General features: G+C 43.0%; 1 protein-coding gene across 1 annotated transcript in view; it reads right to left on the reverse strand.

Moving 5' to 3' along the window:
* Positions 1-20,880, reverse strand: part of CACNG6 (calcium voltage-gated channel auxiliary subunit gamma 6) — a 45,001-nt gene extending 24,121 nt beyond the window's left edge. Inside the window, exon 1 of the mRNA XM_081933539.1 lies at positions 20,407-20,880. Coding sequence (XP_081789665.1) covers positions 20,407-20,731 — 325 coding nt within the window. The 5' untranslated portion in view covers positions 20,732-20,880. The remainder of the gene's footprint in view (positions 1-20,406) is intronic.
* Between the last annotated feature and the right edge of the window lie 283 nt (positions 20,881-21,163).

The following is a 21,163-nucleotide window of genomic DNA, read 5'->3' on the forward strand; positions in this document are numbered from 1 at the left end:
GCCTGGCGGTAGGGGTGGAGGTGGGGTTGAAAGGGGAGCTTCTCACAAATCTTTTAAGCTGAGCACGTTATAGCGCATTCAGACAGAAACACTGCTACGGGATGTCTGATGGGAGATTCTCCGTCATCCAGGTCATGGTTCTCCCAAAGGTGCTTTTTCAAGAGGCAACTGGACTTTCTCTGTGTTTCCTTGAAGATGTTTCGCTTCTCATCCAACAAGGATTGTAAGCTTGAAGACCAAATATAAGTCACTTTTTTTGTAACTTCAAACCAGTGGTGGGTTCCTGCTGGATCGCACCGGATCGCGCGCGCTCCCTTTCAGCGCTCCACCTGGCTTGCGCGCTCCCTTTCAGCGCTCCACCTGGCTTGCGCGCTCCCTTTCAGCGCTCCACCTGGCTCTCGCGCTCCCTTCCGGCGCTGAAACCGGAAGTACAGTCTTGCCCCGCCCCTGGCAAAGCAACGACGCCTGCCTGCGCTCCACCAGCTCGGCTGGGAACGGAGATGTTTCCTCAGCGGAGCGGAGCGCCTGAAAGACTTTTCAGGCGCTCCGCTCCGCTGAGGAAACATCTCCGTTCCCAGCCGAGCTGGTGGAGCGCAGACAGGCGTCGTTGCTTCGCCAGGGCCGGGCAAAACTGTACTTCCGGTTTCAGCGCCGGAAGGGAGCGCGAGAGCCAGGTGGAGCGCTGAAAGGGAGCGCGCAAGCCAGGTGGAGCGCTGAAAGGGAGCGCGCGCGATCCGGTGCGATCCGGGAGGAACCCACCACTGCTTCAAACAGTTGTGTGAGAAGTTTTATTTCCAAATATATTTTATTCTTTATAGTGTTTCCATCTTCCCTTAAAATATTAACAAAATCCACAATTGTCTGAGAATAAGTAGATTCATTAGATAATTGACAGTTAAGCTGAAACTAAGTTAATCAACTAAAATTAGCAAATTTCCTCAAACCCCTAAATAAATTATTCAGACTTAATCCACATATTAATCCACAGAGTTAATTAAAGTAAGTATCTCAGAGGAACTGTATGTTCACACCCGCACCCCCACCCCCACATCCCCACACACACAATGGTGGCTTCCAGATCCCGTTGCAACCGGTACGGTGCAACGGGGGCCGGCGCATACAGCAAGCGCACAAATGCGTGCACAACACCTCTGCAACGCCTCCACAACACCTCTGCGACGCCTCCACGATGCCTCCACGACGCTCCAGCTGCTCAGCGGAGCGTTGCACAGGTGCCGTATGCTCTGTGCTTGTGAGTGGAAGCGCCGAAGAGCTCAAATACAGGTAAGGAGCTCGTGCGAGTGGGTGGGCTCTCCGGACCACCATACCAGAACGGTACCCAGTGCTCTGGGCAGGCACTGGTACGCCTGTACTGGGGCATACCGCCTGCAATCCACCACTGACACCCCCCCCCTTAAGTGTCACCCTAGAATCAGCATATAGACTCTATATTATAGACACTTCCACACCGCAGACAAGCTCCCCCTATAAAAATCTGTTGCTGTATCCCATTTCTAGGCAGCTTGCCCCTAAAGGCAAACTGTTTTGTTTTGGGAATAAACATTTCTTCTTTCCTCACAGATGTCTGGATCTCATTTTTATTTATTCTTGCTCAGTTTGGAACCCCAATTTATTCTTCCAACAGTCAGTAAAAGAATGTTTGTAAATCGAGGACTATGTGTAGTAGAGATTTTATAGAATGGACATCAATAATAGGAATCATACAAGACAAGGTGATGACTGCTACTGTGTGATCAAAGCCACACCCCTTTTCAATATATATGTCACATGCACTACATATCTAAAAGGGACGAGGCTTTAATGGCACAGCTGTGGCCTCCATCTTGACTTTTGTGACCCTCCCCCAATGGATGCCTTGTAGAAAAGCCAACCTTCCTAATTTCAGCCAAGGTTGCTAAAGTTCCATATAGTTTTTCTCTTTTTTTATCCAGTTTTAGTTCCCAGAGAACTGGAAAATTATGTTTAGAACAACTAGTTTGTATGGGCTGGTGGTCCTGGGACTCTTTCATGCGTCTTTATTTATGATCTTCCTTCATCCAAGGGAAGTCAAGTTCATAATCAGAAAGACTCCAGGGCCATTTACAAACAAGACACGGAGCCTACTCACTTTAGCACAGATTTTCTCAACCGTGGACACTTGAAGTTGGGTGGACTTACAACTCCCAGAATTCTGCTGGCTGGGGAATCCTTCCATCTTCAATTCACCAAAATTGAGAAACACTAATTATGACAGGCTTATTCTACTGTTTTCCATGTTGCAAAACATCAAGTAGAATTATCAACATCATAAATAATTATTAGGCTGGTGGTTTTTTCTATTGGCACCGCAAATGGTTTCACCGAAGTTTGCTAGTGAAAAAAACTGGTGATGATAATAATGATGATGTTGATAGGATCTCTCCAAGATGACAGGGAATATTGTTGTTAGATTTATACTTCTGGGTATCCGTTGCTGGAGAAGACCAGCAACCAGGCTGTTATTACTCTTATGCCCTACTGCATGTAGTTATTTTCATTGGTATTTGGTTGGCTGGCCTGGATAGGTCTTTGTCATTAGTTTACAGCTCTTCAGATAAGATCTCCTGCTTCTGCCTTATTTCTTCTTTGGTCCCCACAGCTAAATACTCCTTAGTAGCTCTGTCTAGCTTACACTGACCTGTACTTCACTGGACCACTCAGTACAGGTAGTTCTCAACTTTCAACCACAATTGAGCCTAGATTTTTTGTTTCTAAGCAAGGCAGTTGTTAAGTAAATTACACCCCATTTTACTTTATTTGCCACAATGGTTAAGTGAATCCAAGGGACTTCAAAATTTTTAGCAAGGGGTTCTCTGCCTGGTTGCTGGGTGGGTGTGGCCATTATCGGTATGGCCTAGTCGACCTCATGCACCACGGTGGGAGGGGGCATTTTTGCACTCCCTGGGCTTCGGAGGTTTTCCTCGAGCCTCCGCGAGGGCAAAAACAGCCTCCTCAGGCTCCGAAGGGCCTTTGGAGGCTAGAAACAGGCCTATTTATGGCCTTCCCAAACTTCCGGTAGGCCTGTTTTTCGCCCTCCCCGAGCCTTTGCACGCACCCTGCACTTACCTGCATCCAAAACAGACTGTGTGGGGACTCCTGGGAGGGGAGGTGTGGGGCGGGTGGGCCCAGCCAGGAGTGGGATTTGGGGGTTCTCTGAACTGCACAGAATCTTAACCAGAGGTTCTCCTGAACCCAGAGGTGAATTGCTCTCGGTTCAGTCTGGATAGGGCGAACCAGTAGTAGCGGCAGCAGGAGGCTCCGCCCACCTGCCTGGACACTTCTACGCATGGGAAAAAGCTTCTGCGCATACATGTGAGTGCGCCCAAACCGGTAGTAAAAAATTTGGCAACCCACCACTGCCCGAACCCCTGCGAACCCCCAACAGCCTATCCCTTGGTGAATCATGCCGTTGTTAAACAAAACTGGCTTCACTCATTGTCTTTGTTTGTCAGAAGTCATCTGGGAATTTTAAAATGGTGACCATATGACCCTGGGACAGTACAACTCTCATAAATACCAGTTGCAGTTGCCAAGTGCCCAAATTTTGATCATGTGGCCACGGGGATGCCGCAATGGCCAATAATTATGAAAATCTATCATACGTCATGTTTTTCAGTGCCATCGTAACTTCAAATGGTCACTATGCAAATGATTGTAAGTCACTAATGATTGTAAGTCGAGGAGTACGTGTAACATTGGAGACCTGCTTTGCCCTTTTGTGATCTTAGAGCAACACAAGCCAGTCCAAGCCAAATGATTCCGCATCGCCTCCACGCAACCTCTTCCTGCATTAAAACGTAGCTAGAATGCAGTACTGCAGGCCACTGAATCTCACCAGGCTTAAGGTTGACTCCACTTTCCATCCTTTTGAGATTGGTAAAATGAGGACCCACATTGTTGGGGGCAATAGGCTGACTCTGTAAACTGCTTAAAGCACTGTAAAGCGGTATATAAGTCTAAGCGCTGTTGCTATTGCTAAGCTTATAAAAATATTCTAATTGGAGAGAAAAGCTCAAATGAGGTTTTCTCGCCTATTAGAGAAAGCAACTAATTGACATTGGGTTCAAGATCAGGTGTAGACTGTTTGTTAACTTGGGAAATTGAAAACATGCCCTAGAATAGAGGAAGGCAGTGGTAAGCCAGTTCTGTCTGCAAGGAAACTACATGTGTATGTTCACCAAGTCAAACTGAATGAAGTTTGACTCAAGAGACCTCTTACTTTTTCCACAGTATTGAAGGAAATCCACCTTTTTAACTCCGTGCTCCCAATATTTTGCAAGCCAACATACCGGAATAATTTTGCAAAGCGATTAGCATATATCAAATATAGAAATGTAGTCCTTAAAAAAACAGGAAACCTTTCAAAATGATCTTAAATATTTGGCCTGGCTTTAGTTGTTAAGTATTACTCAGTTGGAATGATAAATATGATTGCATCTTAAGTTTTTGATCTCTCCTCTTCCCATTGAATTTGGCATTGATGGCAGAAATTATAAATTGAGACGGGAGATGCATGGGTATTTTTTTAAAAATCTTTTGCTATGACATCTCATCAATGTCCAAAATTAAAAACTGTTGAAAGTGATGAGCCTAGTTTTAGTCCAGGGATTAGACAAAGGATACGTATGCCACAGATGATACTTTGACTCGGCTTAGTGACAGGACTAGTCTGATGCAAAACAGCCTATATGTGTAATTGCAAAATTCCTGAAGAAAGGATGGGATGTAAATGAAATGGTACATAACTGAAAGCTATGTACAAGTGTCAACATTTCTGAAATAGCAGATGCAATTAAGAAGTTTTAGCCCGGCAACACCTGTTCCTTCAACGACTGAAGTACTCCAAGATAATCTTGTCTCTTAATATCTACCTCAGCTGAAGATCCCTAAGAATTTCTGTTGTGCTTCCTATGAAATTTAGAATTTAAACCCAAGCAACTGCAAGCATTAGCTATCTCTAAAACTCACAATGTCTGAGCAAACAGTAAAGGAAAAGCGAATGTGCTTAGATTATAAATGGAGATCTTAGCAGGAGTCAATTTGTGTGATTTTGCAAGACAATCTGCACTTTATGAAAATGAAAAGGGAGAAGTGGTCCTTCCTGTCTCCTCTCCCCACAAAGGCATTGAAATAGAATTGTTCATGATGTAGTTCTGTGTTTCTTAACCTTGGCAACTTAAAAATGTGAGCATTTCAACTCCCAGAATTCCCCAGCCAGTATCTGGGGAAGAATTCTAGGAGAAGAGAATTCTGGGAGCTGAAGTCCTCACTTCTTAAAGTTGCCAAGGTTGAGAAATACTGCTTTGGTTAATATGTAAGGGAAGGAAATCCAGAGGTGGTAAAATCCTTGCACCTTAATTAGTAGTTTCTCGGGAAGATGTAGATGAAGGAAGAACAGAATGGGGGGTGGGGTGGAGTGAAAGGGGGGAAATAAGCCTAGAATTGTTATGCAGTCACAAATGAATTAGGTTTAATACTCCTTGAGTGCCATTAGCTTTATCTAACTCTGTGGTGAAATTCAATTTTTTTTACTACCACTTCTGTGGGCGTGGCTTGGTGGGTGTGATGAGGTTTGGTGGGTGTGTCCAGGCAAGGATACTGCAAAATCACCATTCCCACCCCACCCTGGGGCCAGCTGGAGATGGCATTTGCTAGTTATCCGAACTACTCAAAATTTCCGCTACCGGTTCTCCAGAACCTGTGAGAACCTGCTGGATTTCACCCCGATCTAACTCTTAAGTATTTATTTACTGTTAATTGAGAATATTTCTGTGCATAGTCTTTAGGAATAAATCAGTTTAATTGAACCTTTATATGTGGACCTGATCTTCCATGCCTGACAAATCATTTGATAATGACTGCTTTTGTGGCAAAAGATTGAGAAGATCAAGATTCCTTTGTGCATGTGTGCCACCATGATAACCCGGATGTGTTAAGATTGGACCATCTAAAATTCAGGAAAAGGAGTATAAGAATGTAATGCAATTAGTTCTTATCTAGTGATCATAATTGGGAATAGAAATTCAGTTATTAAGCAAAGCGGTCACTAAATGAAATCAGGGCTGTGTTTACAATTTTACTTCTCTTTTATTTGTTTTACAGACCTGCACAGGTTGAAAATGGCTTGCAAGGTTTCTTTTTTTATCACTGTTTTAACTGTGGATAGTTGCTAAATGAGGACTACCAATACATTCTTACTGTGTTGTAGGGAAACCTTGGAAGGGTTTCATGCCTTTATGCGGTTTATATTCATGGAGAAAGGAAAGAGGTGCAGTCAATAATGCCACCTCTGAATTCTTTATTTTATGCATTTCTTTGTACATAAATAATTTGGAGACAGATAGTTAAAAACTTTGGTATTTTCTCAGGAGAAATCCAGTAAGCCATAGGTATCAAGATCATCCCCTAACATGTTATCAAAAATAAATAGCTATAATGGTTTGATTTCCTTAGAAAAGTTGGCAAACCAAGAAGAATTTAGGCCAGTGGTTGACAATTTCAAGTAAGGCAGAAGAAACAGTAACAAATTAGAGCAGTATTTCCTAACCTTGGGAACTTTAAGATGTGTGGACTTCAACTCCCAGAATTCTCCAGACACCCATACTGGCTGGGGAATTTTGAGAACTGAAGTCCACATTTATTTTGGCAACTATCCTCTCTGGTACTTCTTGGTTCTCTTTGGGCAGGGGATTAGGCTAGACTAGGTCTCTTCTAGCCCTATGATTCCATCTGAAGCTTTACTTACGTACCTGACATTCCTGAATTTTCCTATTAAACCAAGATCAAGCTAGAGGTTACCCACTATGGCAAGGCTAAAAGCATAATGAATGAATGCACTCATACCTGCTGCACCAACACATTCATTTATTCTTCTGAAGTGCAAATCTCTATCAAGCTTTCTAGGGTTAAGGGACACAAATGGTTTGGAAGCAAATTATGGTTGCAAATTTCTGTCTTTGAGTTACTATTTTGTTGGTTACCTGTCTAGGATAACCCTCTGACCTGATTAACACATTACACAAAGCCATAATTTTTTTGGGGGGGGGGGATTTAATGCATGGTTTGAATCTCACTGCATTCAATTCCAAAATAATGGCTTTCACAGCATATTTTGGTCATTTAAATGCCACCAAACCAATCTGCTTTCTTCCCTGACCCTACTGCTTCCCTTTTGCCTTTCAGCTCCACCCTAGGAGCCTTCCAGGCAGGAAACCATTTTGTGTTGCATTTGTGCTGATAAATAAATAAAGGGAGACTAATATACATCTATTTAAACTATTTAGCTCTCATCAGCTAGCCATACCCTTATTGGGACTTGAACCTGAGCTGGGCTGTTTCTACATGTTAAGCAGTTGTATTAGCCACTAAGCCACAAGCTCTCTTCCCTTATTAGCTGAGCCAAGGAAATAAGTATGTGTTATGTCAAAGCACCTGGTATGCCCAAATAAGCTTGTGGCTTAGTAGCTAATACAGCTGCCTAACATGTAAAAACAGCCCAGGTTCAAATCCCAGTAAGGGTATGGCTAGCTGATGAGAGCTAAATAGCTTGAATTAGATCTATGCGAGTCTCCTTTTATTTATTTATCAGCACAAATGCAACATATATGTGTGTGTGTGTTCCTTGACTTATAACAGTTTATTTAGTGACCATTCCAAGTTGCAACTGGCTCATATTTACAACGGTTGTAGTGTCCCAGAGTCATGTGATCACCTTTTGTGACCTTCTGACAAGCAAACACAATGGGGAGGCCAGTTTCACTTAACAACATTGTTATTAACTTAATAACTGCAGTGATTCACTTAACAACTGTGGCAAGAAAGATCGTAAAATGGGACAAAACTCACAACTGTCTTACTTAGCAATAGAAATTTGGGGCTCTATTGTGATCATAAGTTGAGGATTACCTGTATATATATCCTAGCTCTTTTACTCAGTGGTGGGATTCAAATAATTTAACAATCGTTTCTCTGCCCTCATGACCAGCTGGGTAGGCAGGGCTCAGTGGTCATGTGACTGGGTGGGCATGGCCAACTCAACGTCACGCACATCAATGGACGCTTCTCCTTAGCTGTTACAATGGAATAAGGGTTACCTGGAGAGGCAGTTTCTGTAAACAGGGCAATAAAGATTAGGCTAGAAACAACCCCAGAATGTTTCCTTCCTGCCTTCCTTACAGGATTAGCCCTGAAACGTGGAAAAAGACAAAATGAGATTTCTTCCAACAACCGGTTCTCCCAACTGCTCATAAAGTTAATGGTTCTCACGAATAGGTGCGAACTGGCTGAATCCCACCACTGCTTTTACGCCCAAAAATATCATGCCCCTGACTAAAACTTCCTTCCCACACTGTCTCTATTTCTTAATCCAGCTATCAGATATCTGTTTTATCATTGCCAGACTTTTTTTAAAATCACTTTTAATGCCAAACAATGCCAATTTCTGTAGGTAGAGATGCTTGAATGAATTTCTTACAGTTAAAGATCTAGCTAGAAAGGACAATGGAAAAGCTATCAGCCAAACTGTCAACACATATAGCATATAAATATAGGAAACAAATAACTTTTTAAGAGAACAGAGAAATTACAGAGACATTTACAATTGAGCTAGAAATACACGAGGGGCATCAACAGAAATAATCCGATATAGGCCACCTCTCTCTCTCTCTCTCTCTCTCTCTCTCTCTCTCTCTCTCTCTCTCTCTCTCTCTCTCTCTCTCTCTCTCTCTCTCTCTCTCTCTCTCTCTCTCTCTCTCTATATATATATATATATATATATATATATATATATATATATATATATATATATATATATATATATATATATATATATATATATATATATATATATATATATATATATATATATATATATATATATATATATATATATATATATATATATATATATATATATATATATATATATATATATATATTTTCGTAGATTTTCACGGGTGTAGGTATGCTGGTTTTGTTGTATTCGGGTCTTTTCCCGTGTAAGGTTGAGACTGTCTTTGCAACGTTTCGGCAGGATGAAGATGGCAGGTGCGATCCTGCCGAAACGTTGCAAAGACAATCTCAACCTTACACGGGAAAAGACCCGAATACAACAAAACCAGCATATATATATATATATGTATGTATGTATGTATGTATGTATGTATGTATGTATGTATGTATGTATATATATATATATATATATATATATATATATATATATATATATATATTTTCAAAATCCAACTCCACTAGAAAATGAAGTACTGAAGATAATAGGCCACCTGTCAAACAGGAGAGCACCAGAGGAAATATCAATGAAACCATATAAAGCTGCAGAAAAAGAGGCAATTGAAGTGCTTATAATTGCATGTCAATGAATATATCAGTGAATATGAAATGAAATTGTGTGACCTAAAAATTAGGAAAGATCACTGTATATGCCTACGCTGAAGAAGACATGCAAGACAATGTACTGCAAATTACTGAATCACTGCCCTAATTTCTCACATAGCAAAGTATTAATTTCCATCCCCCCCGCCAAAGTATGGCGCCATAGATGGGGAGACAAATTCCAAGCTAACATGAGAAGGATAATAAAGGAAACAAGAAAATACAAAAAAGAGGTGGAATTTTTTCCCCCTTGAATTGAAGGCTAAGAGTATGTCTGAACAAAGTGACCCTTCTAAGGAGCCTTTAGGAAGAAGGAGAAAAAAGGAAGAAGAGGAGGAGGAAAGGGAGGAGGAGGAGATATAAGAACAGATTTCAGAGAAATAGAATAGAATATAAAATATAATATAGATATATATTCCCAGAACATACAGCGAATGGAAATGATGACAGGAGTAGTTAAATTTGAAGGTGAAAACAATTATTTGAAATACACAGATGATATCAGTTTCTTAGCTGGAGGTAAAGAAAATGTAGATGAGCTCTTAATGAAAGTAAAATGGAAATTAATATTTGAGTCTATAGTTAAATATTAAAAAGACCAAGATCATGTCAACCTGCAAACTTAATGAATAAAGAAATGATAGATGATTTTATTTTTGTGGGTCCAAGAATAGAATAAAGCAAGACAGTTTCCTGGAATAGAAAAATAGAATAATCTTAGAAATATCGACAATAACAAGGTTAAGCAAAATTATTAAAGAGAAGGATTGCTAGAGTCATGGATATTTTATTACTAGATCAGTGAGGGTGAACGTTTTTCTGCTTGGGTGCCAAAAAGGCGCGCATGTGTGCGTGCCCACACCCCAATGCCCTCCCCCCACATATGCATGCACAACCTCCTTGCACTACCCCTCACGCATGCACGCAGGTCTCACTGAAGCTTTCAGACTTCTGGTAGGCCCATTGGGGCATTTTTTGCCCTCCATTTTTTGCCCTCCATTTTTTTGCCTTCAGGAAAGCCTTCTGAAGCCCATGGATGGTGAAAAACAGCCGAACGGGCCTTCCAGAAATTTGGAAACGAACTTCTGGTTTTCGCCTTCCCCAGGCTCCGGAGCTTTCCTAAAGCCTGGGGGGGGTTTTGTAAATGGCTCCCCCTGCCCTCCAGGGGGCTGACATAGGGCAACACCTCGTGTGCCCTCAGATATGGCTATGCATGCCACTCTTGGCACGCGTGCCACAGGTTCGCCATCACGGTACTAGATGGTTTCAGGTAAGGGTTGGACAGCCATTTGTCTAGGATGAAATGAGGTTTCCTTCTCTGGGTGTGAAGTTGGACTAGAAGGGCCCTTCCAACGCTCTGATTTTAGGTTATTTAATAAAAAGAAAAAGTGAATAAAGAAAACAATACAAGTAGTCCTCGACTTAGGACCACAATTGAGCCCAAAACTTCCATTGTTAAGCAAGACAGTTATTAAGTAAAAATGTTGCCCTAGTTCAGTGCTTCTCAATTATTTTCTGTCATGCCCCCCCTAGGAAGAAGAAAACATTTCGCGCGCCCCCCCCCTGCGCGACTGTAAATAGTATAATTTGTCTATAAAATTGTTATAAGTACACCTCTGCATAACATAGCACACCGGTCTTTCCTCGTCTCCCACCGTAGTCACATGCTTTCTTTCCTCTTTCCCTCTTGCTTGTCTATCCTTCCTTCCACCCTCCCTTCCTCCTTCCCTTCCTTCCTGCCTCCCTTCCAGTTCCCTCCTTCCTCTTTCCCCCTGCCTGCCTGCCTTCTTTCCTCTTTCCCTATCCTCCTATCCTTCCTTTCTCCCTCCCTCCTTCCCTGCCTCCCTTCCAGTTCCATTCTTCCCTCCTTCCTTCTGCCTCCTTCCTGCCTGCTTGCCTTCTTTCCTCTTTCCCTCTTGCTTGTCTATCCTTACTCCCTCCTCCCTTTCTTCCCTCCCTCCCTGCCAGCAGCTCCTCCAGCATCCCAGCTGGAAGCAGCAGCACAACAGTCGCCGTTACCAGGGGCGAAAGGGTGGCGGTGGCAAGATCGGGCGACCGCCGCCCCTTTGTCCCTTCCCCAACAGCGGCTGTTGCGCTTCCGCTTCCAGACGGAATACTTGCGGGTGAGCTGCTGGCGGGGAGGCGAGCTACCTGCATAAAGATGCCGCCGAGGGCATGGCAGAATATATCCCGGCTTGAAGTGGCAGCGCTGGGGACTGCTCAGAGACTCATCAGAGCCGCGGGCTGGAGCTGTGCAAAAAGTCTGCTTGGGCTGGGGGGGGGGGAAGGGAGGGAAGCCTGGGACAGCCATGCTTCCCTCCCTCCCACCCCCGCCCGAGCAGGCTTCTTGCACAGCTCCAGCCCGCGGCTCCAATGAAAATCCACAGGCCGAAGTGCTGCCACTTCCAGGCGGGATATATTATGCCTCGCCCACGCCGCCGCCGTTGCACCCAGATGGAAAGGGAGCCTTCGCGCCCCCCTTTATGGAGCCTCGCGCCCCCCAGGGGGGCGCGCCCCACTATTTGAGAACCGCTGCCCTAGTTTACAATTTTCCCTGCCACAGTTGTTAAGTGAATCATGCAGCTGATTTTTTTAAAAGTTTTTTTTATTTTTGTATAAATATCTCAAATCAATGTGTGAAAAGTGTAGCACAGGTGTCATACAATCTAATACAAATAAAACTAATAAAGTTAATCATAATTATTACATTCACTCAACTTACATATTTCTAATAATAATACACATTTATATTAGGTTGCAGTCTATCATTGTTCAATCATTCCACATTTTTTCGTTATTACTTTCATTTTGTTATATAAAAATGTATACACTAATATTCCCCCTTCTCTTATTTCTATCACTTATTCTAGCTTTTAATCATGTCACCCTTTATTAAACAACTTTTTCTTTCTTTCCTATCAGACTTCCAACCATGTCCCCTATATGATAATGATAATAAGGTATATATAGGCATGGGTACAACATAAGGAAATTGAATGTAAATTGCAAATAATGATTTGGAAAGAAGAATTAGAAAATTTTGTTATTGAATATTATGAATGTTTAACTAGAATAGACATAAAGATTCAGTGTTATTGGAGGATCTTAGAAATAGTAAATGAAATGCTAGTATGTGGTTATGTATTAAATCTTGGTATATTTTATGATGAAGGACGTTTAAACAATTATAGTCAAATGTAAATGGAGGTATGATGATGGAAATATGTATAAATTTTTAAGTTAAAATACTTGAGTTAATATGAATTATGTTTGATGACTGTGGAAGAGATGCACGAAAGCTTTTTGTAACCAACTGATACACTTTCTACAGTATGCAAAAAAAGAAGATTTTATATGTTGTGTTTGTTTTGAAAATAAAAAATAAAAAAAATCTAAACAATAAAGAAAAGAGAGAGAGAGAGAGAGAGAGAGAGAGAGAGAGAGAGAGAGAGAGAGAGAGAGAGAGAAAAGGAAATCAGAATAACAACCAAAAAGAGAAATCATCCATCCATCGTCTATTGCCTGCTTCAATACTTTAATTGCTGTGCTTTAAAAAGAAAAAAAGAAAGGGAAAAGCAAATCAAAACAACAACAAAAATCATCTATCCATTGTCTCTTGCCCACTTCACTACTTTAATTGCTATACTTTCTTTTTTACTTGCCACCCAAATTCCTCATGCAGTTGTTAAAATAGTAACACAGTTGTTAAGTGAATCTGGCTTCCCCATTGACTTTGTTCATCAGAAGGTCGCCGAAGGTGATCACATGATCCCAGGACACTGCAACCATCATAAACACGAGTCATTGCCAAGCCTCTGAATTTTGTTCACATGACCACTGCTGCTGATTGTGAAGAACAGAGTGACTGAAAGGAGGACCCCCACCAATCAATCCTGAATTAAACAAAGTGTGATTGCTTGCTCAAGGTAGTAATCAGCAAGTAAAATACTTAGGGCATGTGACGAGACCGATGATGGAATAAAAAAAGACTGCGTCAATGGTGGGATTCAGCCAGTTTGCACCACTTTGGGAGAACAAGTTGTTAAGTTTCTGAAAAGTTTGGTGAACTGGTTGTTGGAAGAAATCATTAGGACAGAGAACCAGTTGTTAAATCATTTGAATACGACCATTGCTCTGCGTGATAAAAGTTGAGGGGCAGCATGATAGCCAGCGGTTATGATGCTGAGCTTGTTGGCTAGAAAGCTGGCAGCTCAAGTTCAAGGCCCAAGCACCATATGAGGGGGTGAGCCCCTGTGTTCGCCTTAGCTCCTGCCAACCTAGCAGTTCAAGAACATACAAGTGTGAGTAGATAAATAAGTGCCACTTATTAAATCCAGGAGAATCCAAGGAGAAGCTTGTGGTCTGTGTACAGAGTAAAATGCCGTTGGTAGAGATAATCGTGGAACTTTTTAATCCTGGAAACAGTAGCCAGAGCCTCCTTGTCGATCTGGCTGTAGTTCCTCTCAGCGGAGGAGAGTGTCCGGGAGTAAAAAACTATGGGAGCTTCTGAGCCATTGGGGAGGACATGGCTCAGAACTGCCCCCACACCAAAAGGGCATGCTAATGTCAGCGGCAGTTTGTCACTGTATTGGACTAAGACAGCCACTGATGTAAGCATGGCTTTGACAGCCGCGAACGCATGCATCAGGCCAGGAATCGGTCGAGCAACTGATGCAGTGGCTTGGCAAGTGATGCCTTGTGCGGAAGAAACATAGAAATTTAAAAGACCGAGGAACACCTGCAGCTCCGCCTTAGAGGTAGGAGTGGGGGCATTCCTGACAGCTGCTACTTTAGGGGGAGTGGGGTGGATGCCCTGGGCATCCACAAGGAAACCCAAGAATTCTACCCTAGGCAAAGGAACATTTGCTGCACTTCAATTTTAAGCCTGCGCTCCTGAAATGGTCGAGGACCTTTTGAAGGACTTCGATGAATCCTGATCGACCGCAGGCAGTGATCAGGATATCATCAAAGTAGGGAACCATGCCTGGAAGCCCATGGAGCAGTCGCTCCATGAGGCTCTGGAAGATCCCCGGCGCAACGAAGATGGCAAATTGTAACCACCAGCAGCGGAAAGCCCTATGGTGGGTGACGATGGTCTGGGCAGCGGCGGCCTCATCATCCACCGGGAGCTGCGGATAGGCCTGAGCCATATCCAGTTTGGCAAATATGCAGCCCTGCCATAAAGAGTGGAGCAAGTGCTGCACAACCGGAACTGGATATGGATTTACCTGGAGGCCGAGGTTGATGGTCGACTTATAGTCAGCGCGAATCCTGATAGACCCGTTGGCCTTAACAGGAACCACTATGGGAGTCTCCCATTTGGAATGGTCGATGGGCTCCAGGACTCCCTGCACCAACAACTTATCCAGTTTGGCATCAACCTTCGGCCTCAAGTCAAATGGCACCCTGCGAGCCTTGAGCCTAATGGGGCAACCTGGGGGTCTAAGTTTAAAGAAATAGGGGAACCCTTATATTCACCTAAAGTGCCGTCAAAGACATCAGCGAACTTAAAGATGATGTCTTCGATGGTAGGTGGTATGGCAGAGGTTTGATGGACTCCCATGAGGGACAGGCCCAACAAAGGGAACCAGTCAAGCCCCAATAGGGCTGGCAGGAGCTTCCCGACTACCAGGATGGGGAGCTTCCCATGGAAATCCCCGTAGTCCACCCAAACAGCATAGCTGCCCAGGGTAGAAATTTGAGACCCCTGGTAGTCTTTTAAAGTTGTATTCGCAGGCGTCAGCTGGCTGTGTGAGATGGCAGGGCACATCTTGGAGAGGGCGCTCCAGGACAAAAGGGAGCAGGAGGATCCCGAGTCCACCTCCATGATGCAAGGAGCCCCTTCGATGAGCAGGGAAATCGTGATTTTTTGTGTGTCAGCCGAAGCTTTGCTGACCGATGTGGCAGAGACGTCTGGTGGGTTCTTGGTTATTGTATAGCAGTCATCCCTCTGGGTCTGCTGTCGGCATTGCTGTTGGCTTGGAGGCGGGCGGTAGTCGGCTTGAGGTGCCGGTGGTAGGGTAGCGCAGCATAGATGGGTGAGGTGGCCTTTCTTCGAACAGCGGTGGCAGGTGGCTGCTTTAAATGGGCCAGGCAGAATGAGTGTGATTGCCGCCGCAACCCAAATAGGCTGCCGCGGAATGGTTTGCAGCTGGCGGAGGCAGCTTCTAGGTTGAGCCCAGAGGTGGTCAACCTGATCTTCCTCCAGATCATCTAAGGGAACTAGTTCATCTATGAGGCAGGTTCTTTGAGGAGGTGCGATTAGATGTTGGCACCGTTGTATTTCTGCCAGAGATTTTTCTGACAGCTCTGGCTTCCTCCACCGCCTGTTGAAGGGAGGAGTCGAAGTCGCGACGAGACGACGTGCAATCTCAATGCTCTGAGATCGCAGTCGATACTTTTGCCACTGGGTGGTCCAAATGGACCTAAACTGTCCTGTAGAGACAGTGAACAGGAAGAATACATCTTACTGATCTCAAGGACATTGCAAAGTCCCTGATCGATCCAAGAGAAAGTTTTCAAGCCGGTGACAAAAAATCCAGCTAGAGACTGACGAAGTCAGGGTGACTCCAAAATGGAAGGAAATGGAAAGAGAAAGTGTTTCCAGCTGGTGAGGAAATTTTACTCTTTTAAGAATGACTGCCTATAAAAAACTTAATATTAATTCAAATTGGAGAACAGAAGAAATAAGCGCCGGAATTAAATTTGGAATGTTTTTTGACAGGGTGTTATCTTTTTTTTTTTTGAATGTTATCTTCACAGACGGAATTTATGCAAGACCTTTAAAACGAATGGACTAAGCCTTCTTCTTCTATTTTCTTTTCTTTTTTTTTCATTACTCCCTGTAACCTATGGTTCAAAATCCTTCTCTTTCTGTGAGTGTTTTTCTAACTCATTTAAGAATTGGACTTTCCTTTCAATTTGAAATACAAAAAAGACATTAAAAAAACTTTGCAATATCGTAACAACAGCACTGCTTAGAAACTTTGTGTATTGGAAATGAAACTTTCACTGTTTCACTACTTTCACTGACTATCTCGGCTCAGCATTTCAAGGTCTTGTTGCTTGTTTACAGAGTGATAAGAAGAAAAGGACACAGATGTTCTTAAATAGTGTTTATTAGCTGAAAACAATGGCACAATCTCAACAGGAGAAAGAGGCTTTAAGTCTGCAAAAGATATTCTCAGAAATACAGAAATTATCAAATACATGTGAGAGGATTGAGAAGAAGTTGGATGATTTAGTACAATTAACAGCAAAATATGATGGAGAAGTTAAAGAGGCTTATCAAATGGATAAAATGGCAGTTTAAATTCAAAAAACTGAAGAGGAAAATGAAAATAAAGAAACTAAAACCCCTGATATTTATGGTGATTGGTTTGTCTCTGAAAATGGAAAGAGTGGAATATTGAAAGAGGAATTAAATGGAGGGGAAACTTACTTCAGATGGCAAAATAAGATACAGAAGAAGGAAAAAATAAAAGAATTTATGGATTTAAAGAGAGAAACCTTACTAGCAATATTATTGATAACATCACTGACAATTAAATATAAGTGGATTAAGGAGACAGAAGAAGGGCATCGAAATTACACAAGGGATTTTATAAGCAAAGAGTTGCTAAGATGAGTCCATACAAAATTGATTAAAGAGAAGATAAGAGGACTGATACCACAAACAGCAAAAGATATGAGACTGTTTTGTTATTGGAAAGATACAGGTTGATAGATGGAAGAGTATAACTTAAAAATAGCTAAACATAGTAAAATTTAGTGATAATAGATATAGTTAAACAAATAATTTATAATGATAATAATGTATACAATGTGTAGTGTCATGATAAGCAATAATGGGATATGAATATTGAATGGTACCCATGAAAGGAAAATTAGAAACCCTCTTGGATTTTATATAAAGATTAATTTAAAAAAGAACTAAGTTAGATATAGTTAAGTTTTGAATATTAGGAGGAAAATGTTATGATACAGGATATAGTTAAATAAAGGAGGGATAATGATAATATGGTATATATAGGCATGGGTACAACATAAGGAAATTGGATGTAAATTGCAAATAATGATTTGGAAAGAAGAAGGTACTTTCTACAGTATGCAAAAAAAAAGAAGATTTTATATGTTTTGAAAATAAAAAAAATTCTTTATAAAAAAGAAGAAGGGTGATGTCTGCTTGGGCTAGCAATCTCCGCTTGAGGCGGACATCGCGGACCCCACAGATGAATTGCTCGACCAGCGAGTCATCGAAGTCGATGAATTCGCACTCTATAGCCGCAGTTCGGAGACACTGTAAGAATTGGCTTACAATCTCAGTGTCTTTCTGTATGCACTGACAGAAAGTGTACCAGCGGGCTATACAGGATGCAGTCAGTACCTAGTGTTTTTTTAGTTTGCCGATGAGTGTTTCCCAGTTCAACTCATAAACCACCAAGGGTGAAGCGAGAGCCCTGGCAGTGTTGAACATTTCAGGTCCACATGAGCTGAGGAAGAAACTGCATTTTCGGTCCGAAGGCAGCTGGTGGTAATTGTTAGTGATGAGGAAACACACAAAGCATTCAAGGAAACCGGCCCAAGATTCGTTGGCCAAGCTGAAGGGCGCAAATGGAGGCAGCGAAACCATAGCTAGAAGAATCGCGCTGAGGTTTTAAAAAAAAATTTGTATGAAGAGGAAATTAATCAATTTTCCTTCTTCCGTAGCTGCTCACGCTGGAACCTTCAGCATCCAACCTTCGGTGCCAGTATTAAATCCTGGACTGATTGAGGAGATGTGAGATGGCTGAGGTAAGTAGAATAGCGTTTATTTTAACAGAACCAGACAACAGATAACTATATACAAGATTCAGCACCTCGCCCTGTTTGACAGCTATTTATACCGGAGCTGTCAAGCAGGGCGACCAATGGGAACAAAGCAGACAGCCCGCGCTTAGCCAGCCGCGCCTTAGCCAATCAGGCACGGCTGAGTTGTTGCTGGCTGTCAGTCATAAGTTGAGGACTTGCGGCTGGTCGTAAGTCAAGGACTTAGAACTGGTCGCAAGTCAAGGACTTAGCACCACTTTGGTGGGAAGGTATCAGCCCTCCATGACATCATGTTGGCCACATGACCATGGAAAGGTCTTCAGACAGTGCTGGCTCAATGCCTTGAAATAGAGATAAGAATGCCCCCACCCCCCACCCCCATAGCTCGCAATGACTAGCCAAGTAAAATCTGCAGGGACTCCTTCGCCTTTATGATAAAGGTTGGGGGGGGAAATGATGGATGGGATCAAAGAAAAAATGTGCTAATTAGGAAGATTTACGTGCTAGGATCCTACAAGGGCTCTGAATTTAGACACTTATGAACTGATGCTGTCCTAATTTAAACAATCATTTTTACTGATTTGGTGGCCTCTGGATGTGTTGGGATATCAATTCCTATAATCCTCCAGGCAACAGGGCAACTAACTATAATGCAAAAGGATGGGAATCCACCTGGTTGCAGAAGGCTGTTGTTAAGACAATTCTACATCTAAAGAGGGAATGTGCTTACAGAAACGAGAATCTGAAAAATGTGCTAGCAGGGCCTTAGTTCACCCATCATTAGCCGAAGGGAATAAATACTTCAGCAATTCTTCACAGCAAGTCCTTTGCCTATCCTTGTAAAAAGATGCCAAGCCTGAAATCACGAGCCTCAATTATAAGCAGTCTTGGTATATGTGGAACGGAAGGGGAGAAAGAGAAGAGAGGCAGATGCCGTGCATCAGTTTGGTTTTGTGATTAAATGAGCAGAGTGAATATGTCTAAGCAGGAATATTAGCACTACTGTCAAGACAGGACTGCAACAACGCCCTTCTCCGCTGGTCTTGCTAGTTGGAACTGCTGAAAAGTGTAATTTAGTAAGCCCTGCAGTTATTCCATTACATTAAGGAGAAGAGTCCCAGATTTACTGATGGCTGCTAAAACCTCATCTTCAAATTGCTACCATTACCTTGCCTGTGCCATGGATCTTATGATTTTATTATGCTTCCATGTAAACATGCTATAAGGAATTTTGTGTGACATCAGTGCCCACAAACTGCATGTGAAAAGCTTCAACAAAGTCCCTTCCCCCGCACACATTTCCCTTCAGCCGCAAGATTCTCCCCATGAGTGGCAGCAACATCTTCATAAATTGCCAGATGGCATAATAGTTAATGAAGAAACCACTTAGGAGCAGCAGCTGTTTGGCTGGCTAAGAGGAATCCACTGGTGATGGAGTGGATGGTGAATGGCTATAGAGGTGCAAAGTCTTTCCAATTACATGTGTGCACATGTGTATATACGTGAGGTAGAAAGAATGTGTATGGAAAGTTGGATTGGCTTTTGTGGAGAGATGAGCCGAGACAGTGGTCTCACCTGTCTAATGTTGGCCTCACCCCAACTCCAGCCACATCTCCTGCAACGCAAGTACAAGTATAAAGTCTTCCCGATTACATATCTTTCTCTGTGCATGTGTTTGTGTGTATGTGAGACAGAAAGAACATGTGTGGGAAGTTGAGTTGAGAGGTGAGCAAGAGAGATATCTCATCTGTCTACTGCTGACCTCATCTTTCCCACTTCCTGGAGCAAAGTAGAAACACAAAGTCTTTTCAATTGCATATATGTGTGTGTGTGAGAGAGAGACAGAATGTGTGTGGAAAGTTGAGTTGAGTTTTCTGGGGAGGTGAGAAGGGCAACAATCTCATCTGTCTTCTTCAGGGCTGGCCTCATCCATCCCACCTCCAGGCGCATTTCCTGGAACACAGGGGACAAACTCCTTGCAACAACAAAACTGTTCGTACGAAGGAGCAGCAACTGGACACGGAAGGAGAAGAAGACCAGAAGAAGACACTGGAGAAGCCCGCAAAGTTGACTAGTCCAAACAGAATTGGAGAACAACTTTCAAAGAACTGCTGAAACTTAGCAAAAGAGAAGAAGAGCAACTAGGAAGGGAATTCAAAACATGCTTACCGCCAGGCAGCTCTGCAGGCCCGCAGGTGTCTCTCTCTTCTCCCACATCGTAAACCCAGAGTTTCTTGTAGCAGAATTTCCACAAGCCGAAGTGGGCGGCCTCGCAGATGGCGGAGTGGTTCTGCTTGTAGGTGTTGAGTTCCACCCAGAATTCTGTGCCTACCGCCAACACCGTCAGGGTCATCCCCACGATGGCCACAAAGAATGCCAGCTTGATCTTGCCTTCCTGCTCATCCGTCATAATTTTCTGCCGTTGGGTATCCCCCCGCCTGCGCATAGCTAGGCGCTGCTCCTGGTCCTGAAGGAAAAAGTTGGGCCACATCATAGCCCCTTTTCCTGATCCCTGCTGGTTTAGGGAATCTATTTTGCCGGGGGGAAAAAAATAAAAGCTACTTTGTCCGCTGCCTGTTAAAACACCCAAGCCCTGGGCCAGGTTTTGTGCTTGGCTCCGTTGCCCAGCTTTTTCTGAGTTTTATCTAGGTCAACACACTGCAAGCAGTGCTGAAAAGTTGTCGAGCACTCTCCCCGCACCCCTGTCTTTTCGAGGCAGTGCCCCCAACTTGGCAGCGAGCATAGCAGCTACCTCAGCCACCCTGGTGCCTTGGCAAGCCTATAGAGCACCTGTTACTGTTTCTCAGCCCCTATCCATGCAGCGAGGGTTATTTTAAGCTGTGAGGTTCATAGACAGTCTGGATGTGTTTGTGTGCAGGGGTATGGCGCTCTTAAAAAAGCAGACACTTAAATTGGATCCTTTCAA

The sequence above is a fragment of the Natrix helvetica genome (assembly GCF_964273705.1).
Source record: "Natrix helvetica genome assembly, chromosome: Z".
NCBI lineage: Eukaryota > Metazoa > Chordata > Lepidosauria > Squamata > Natricidae > Natrix > Natrix helvetica.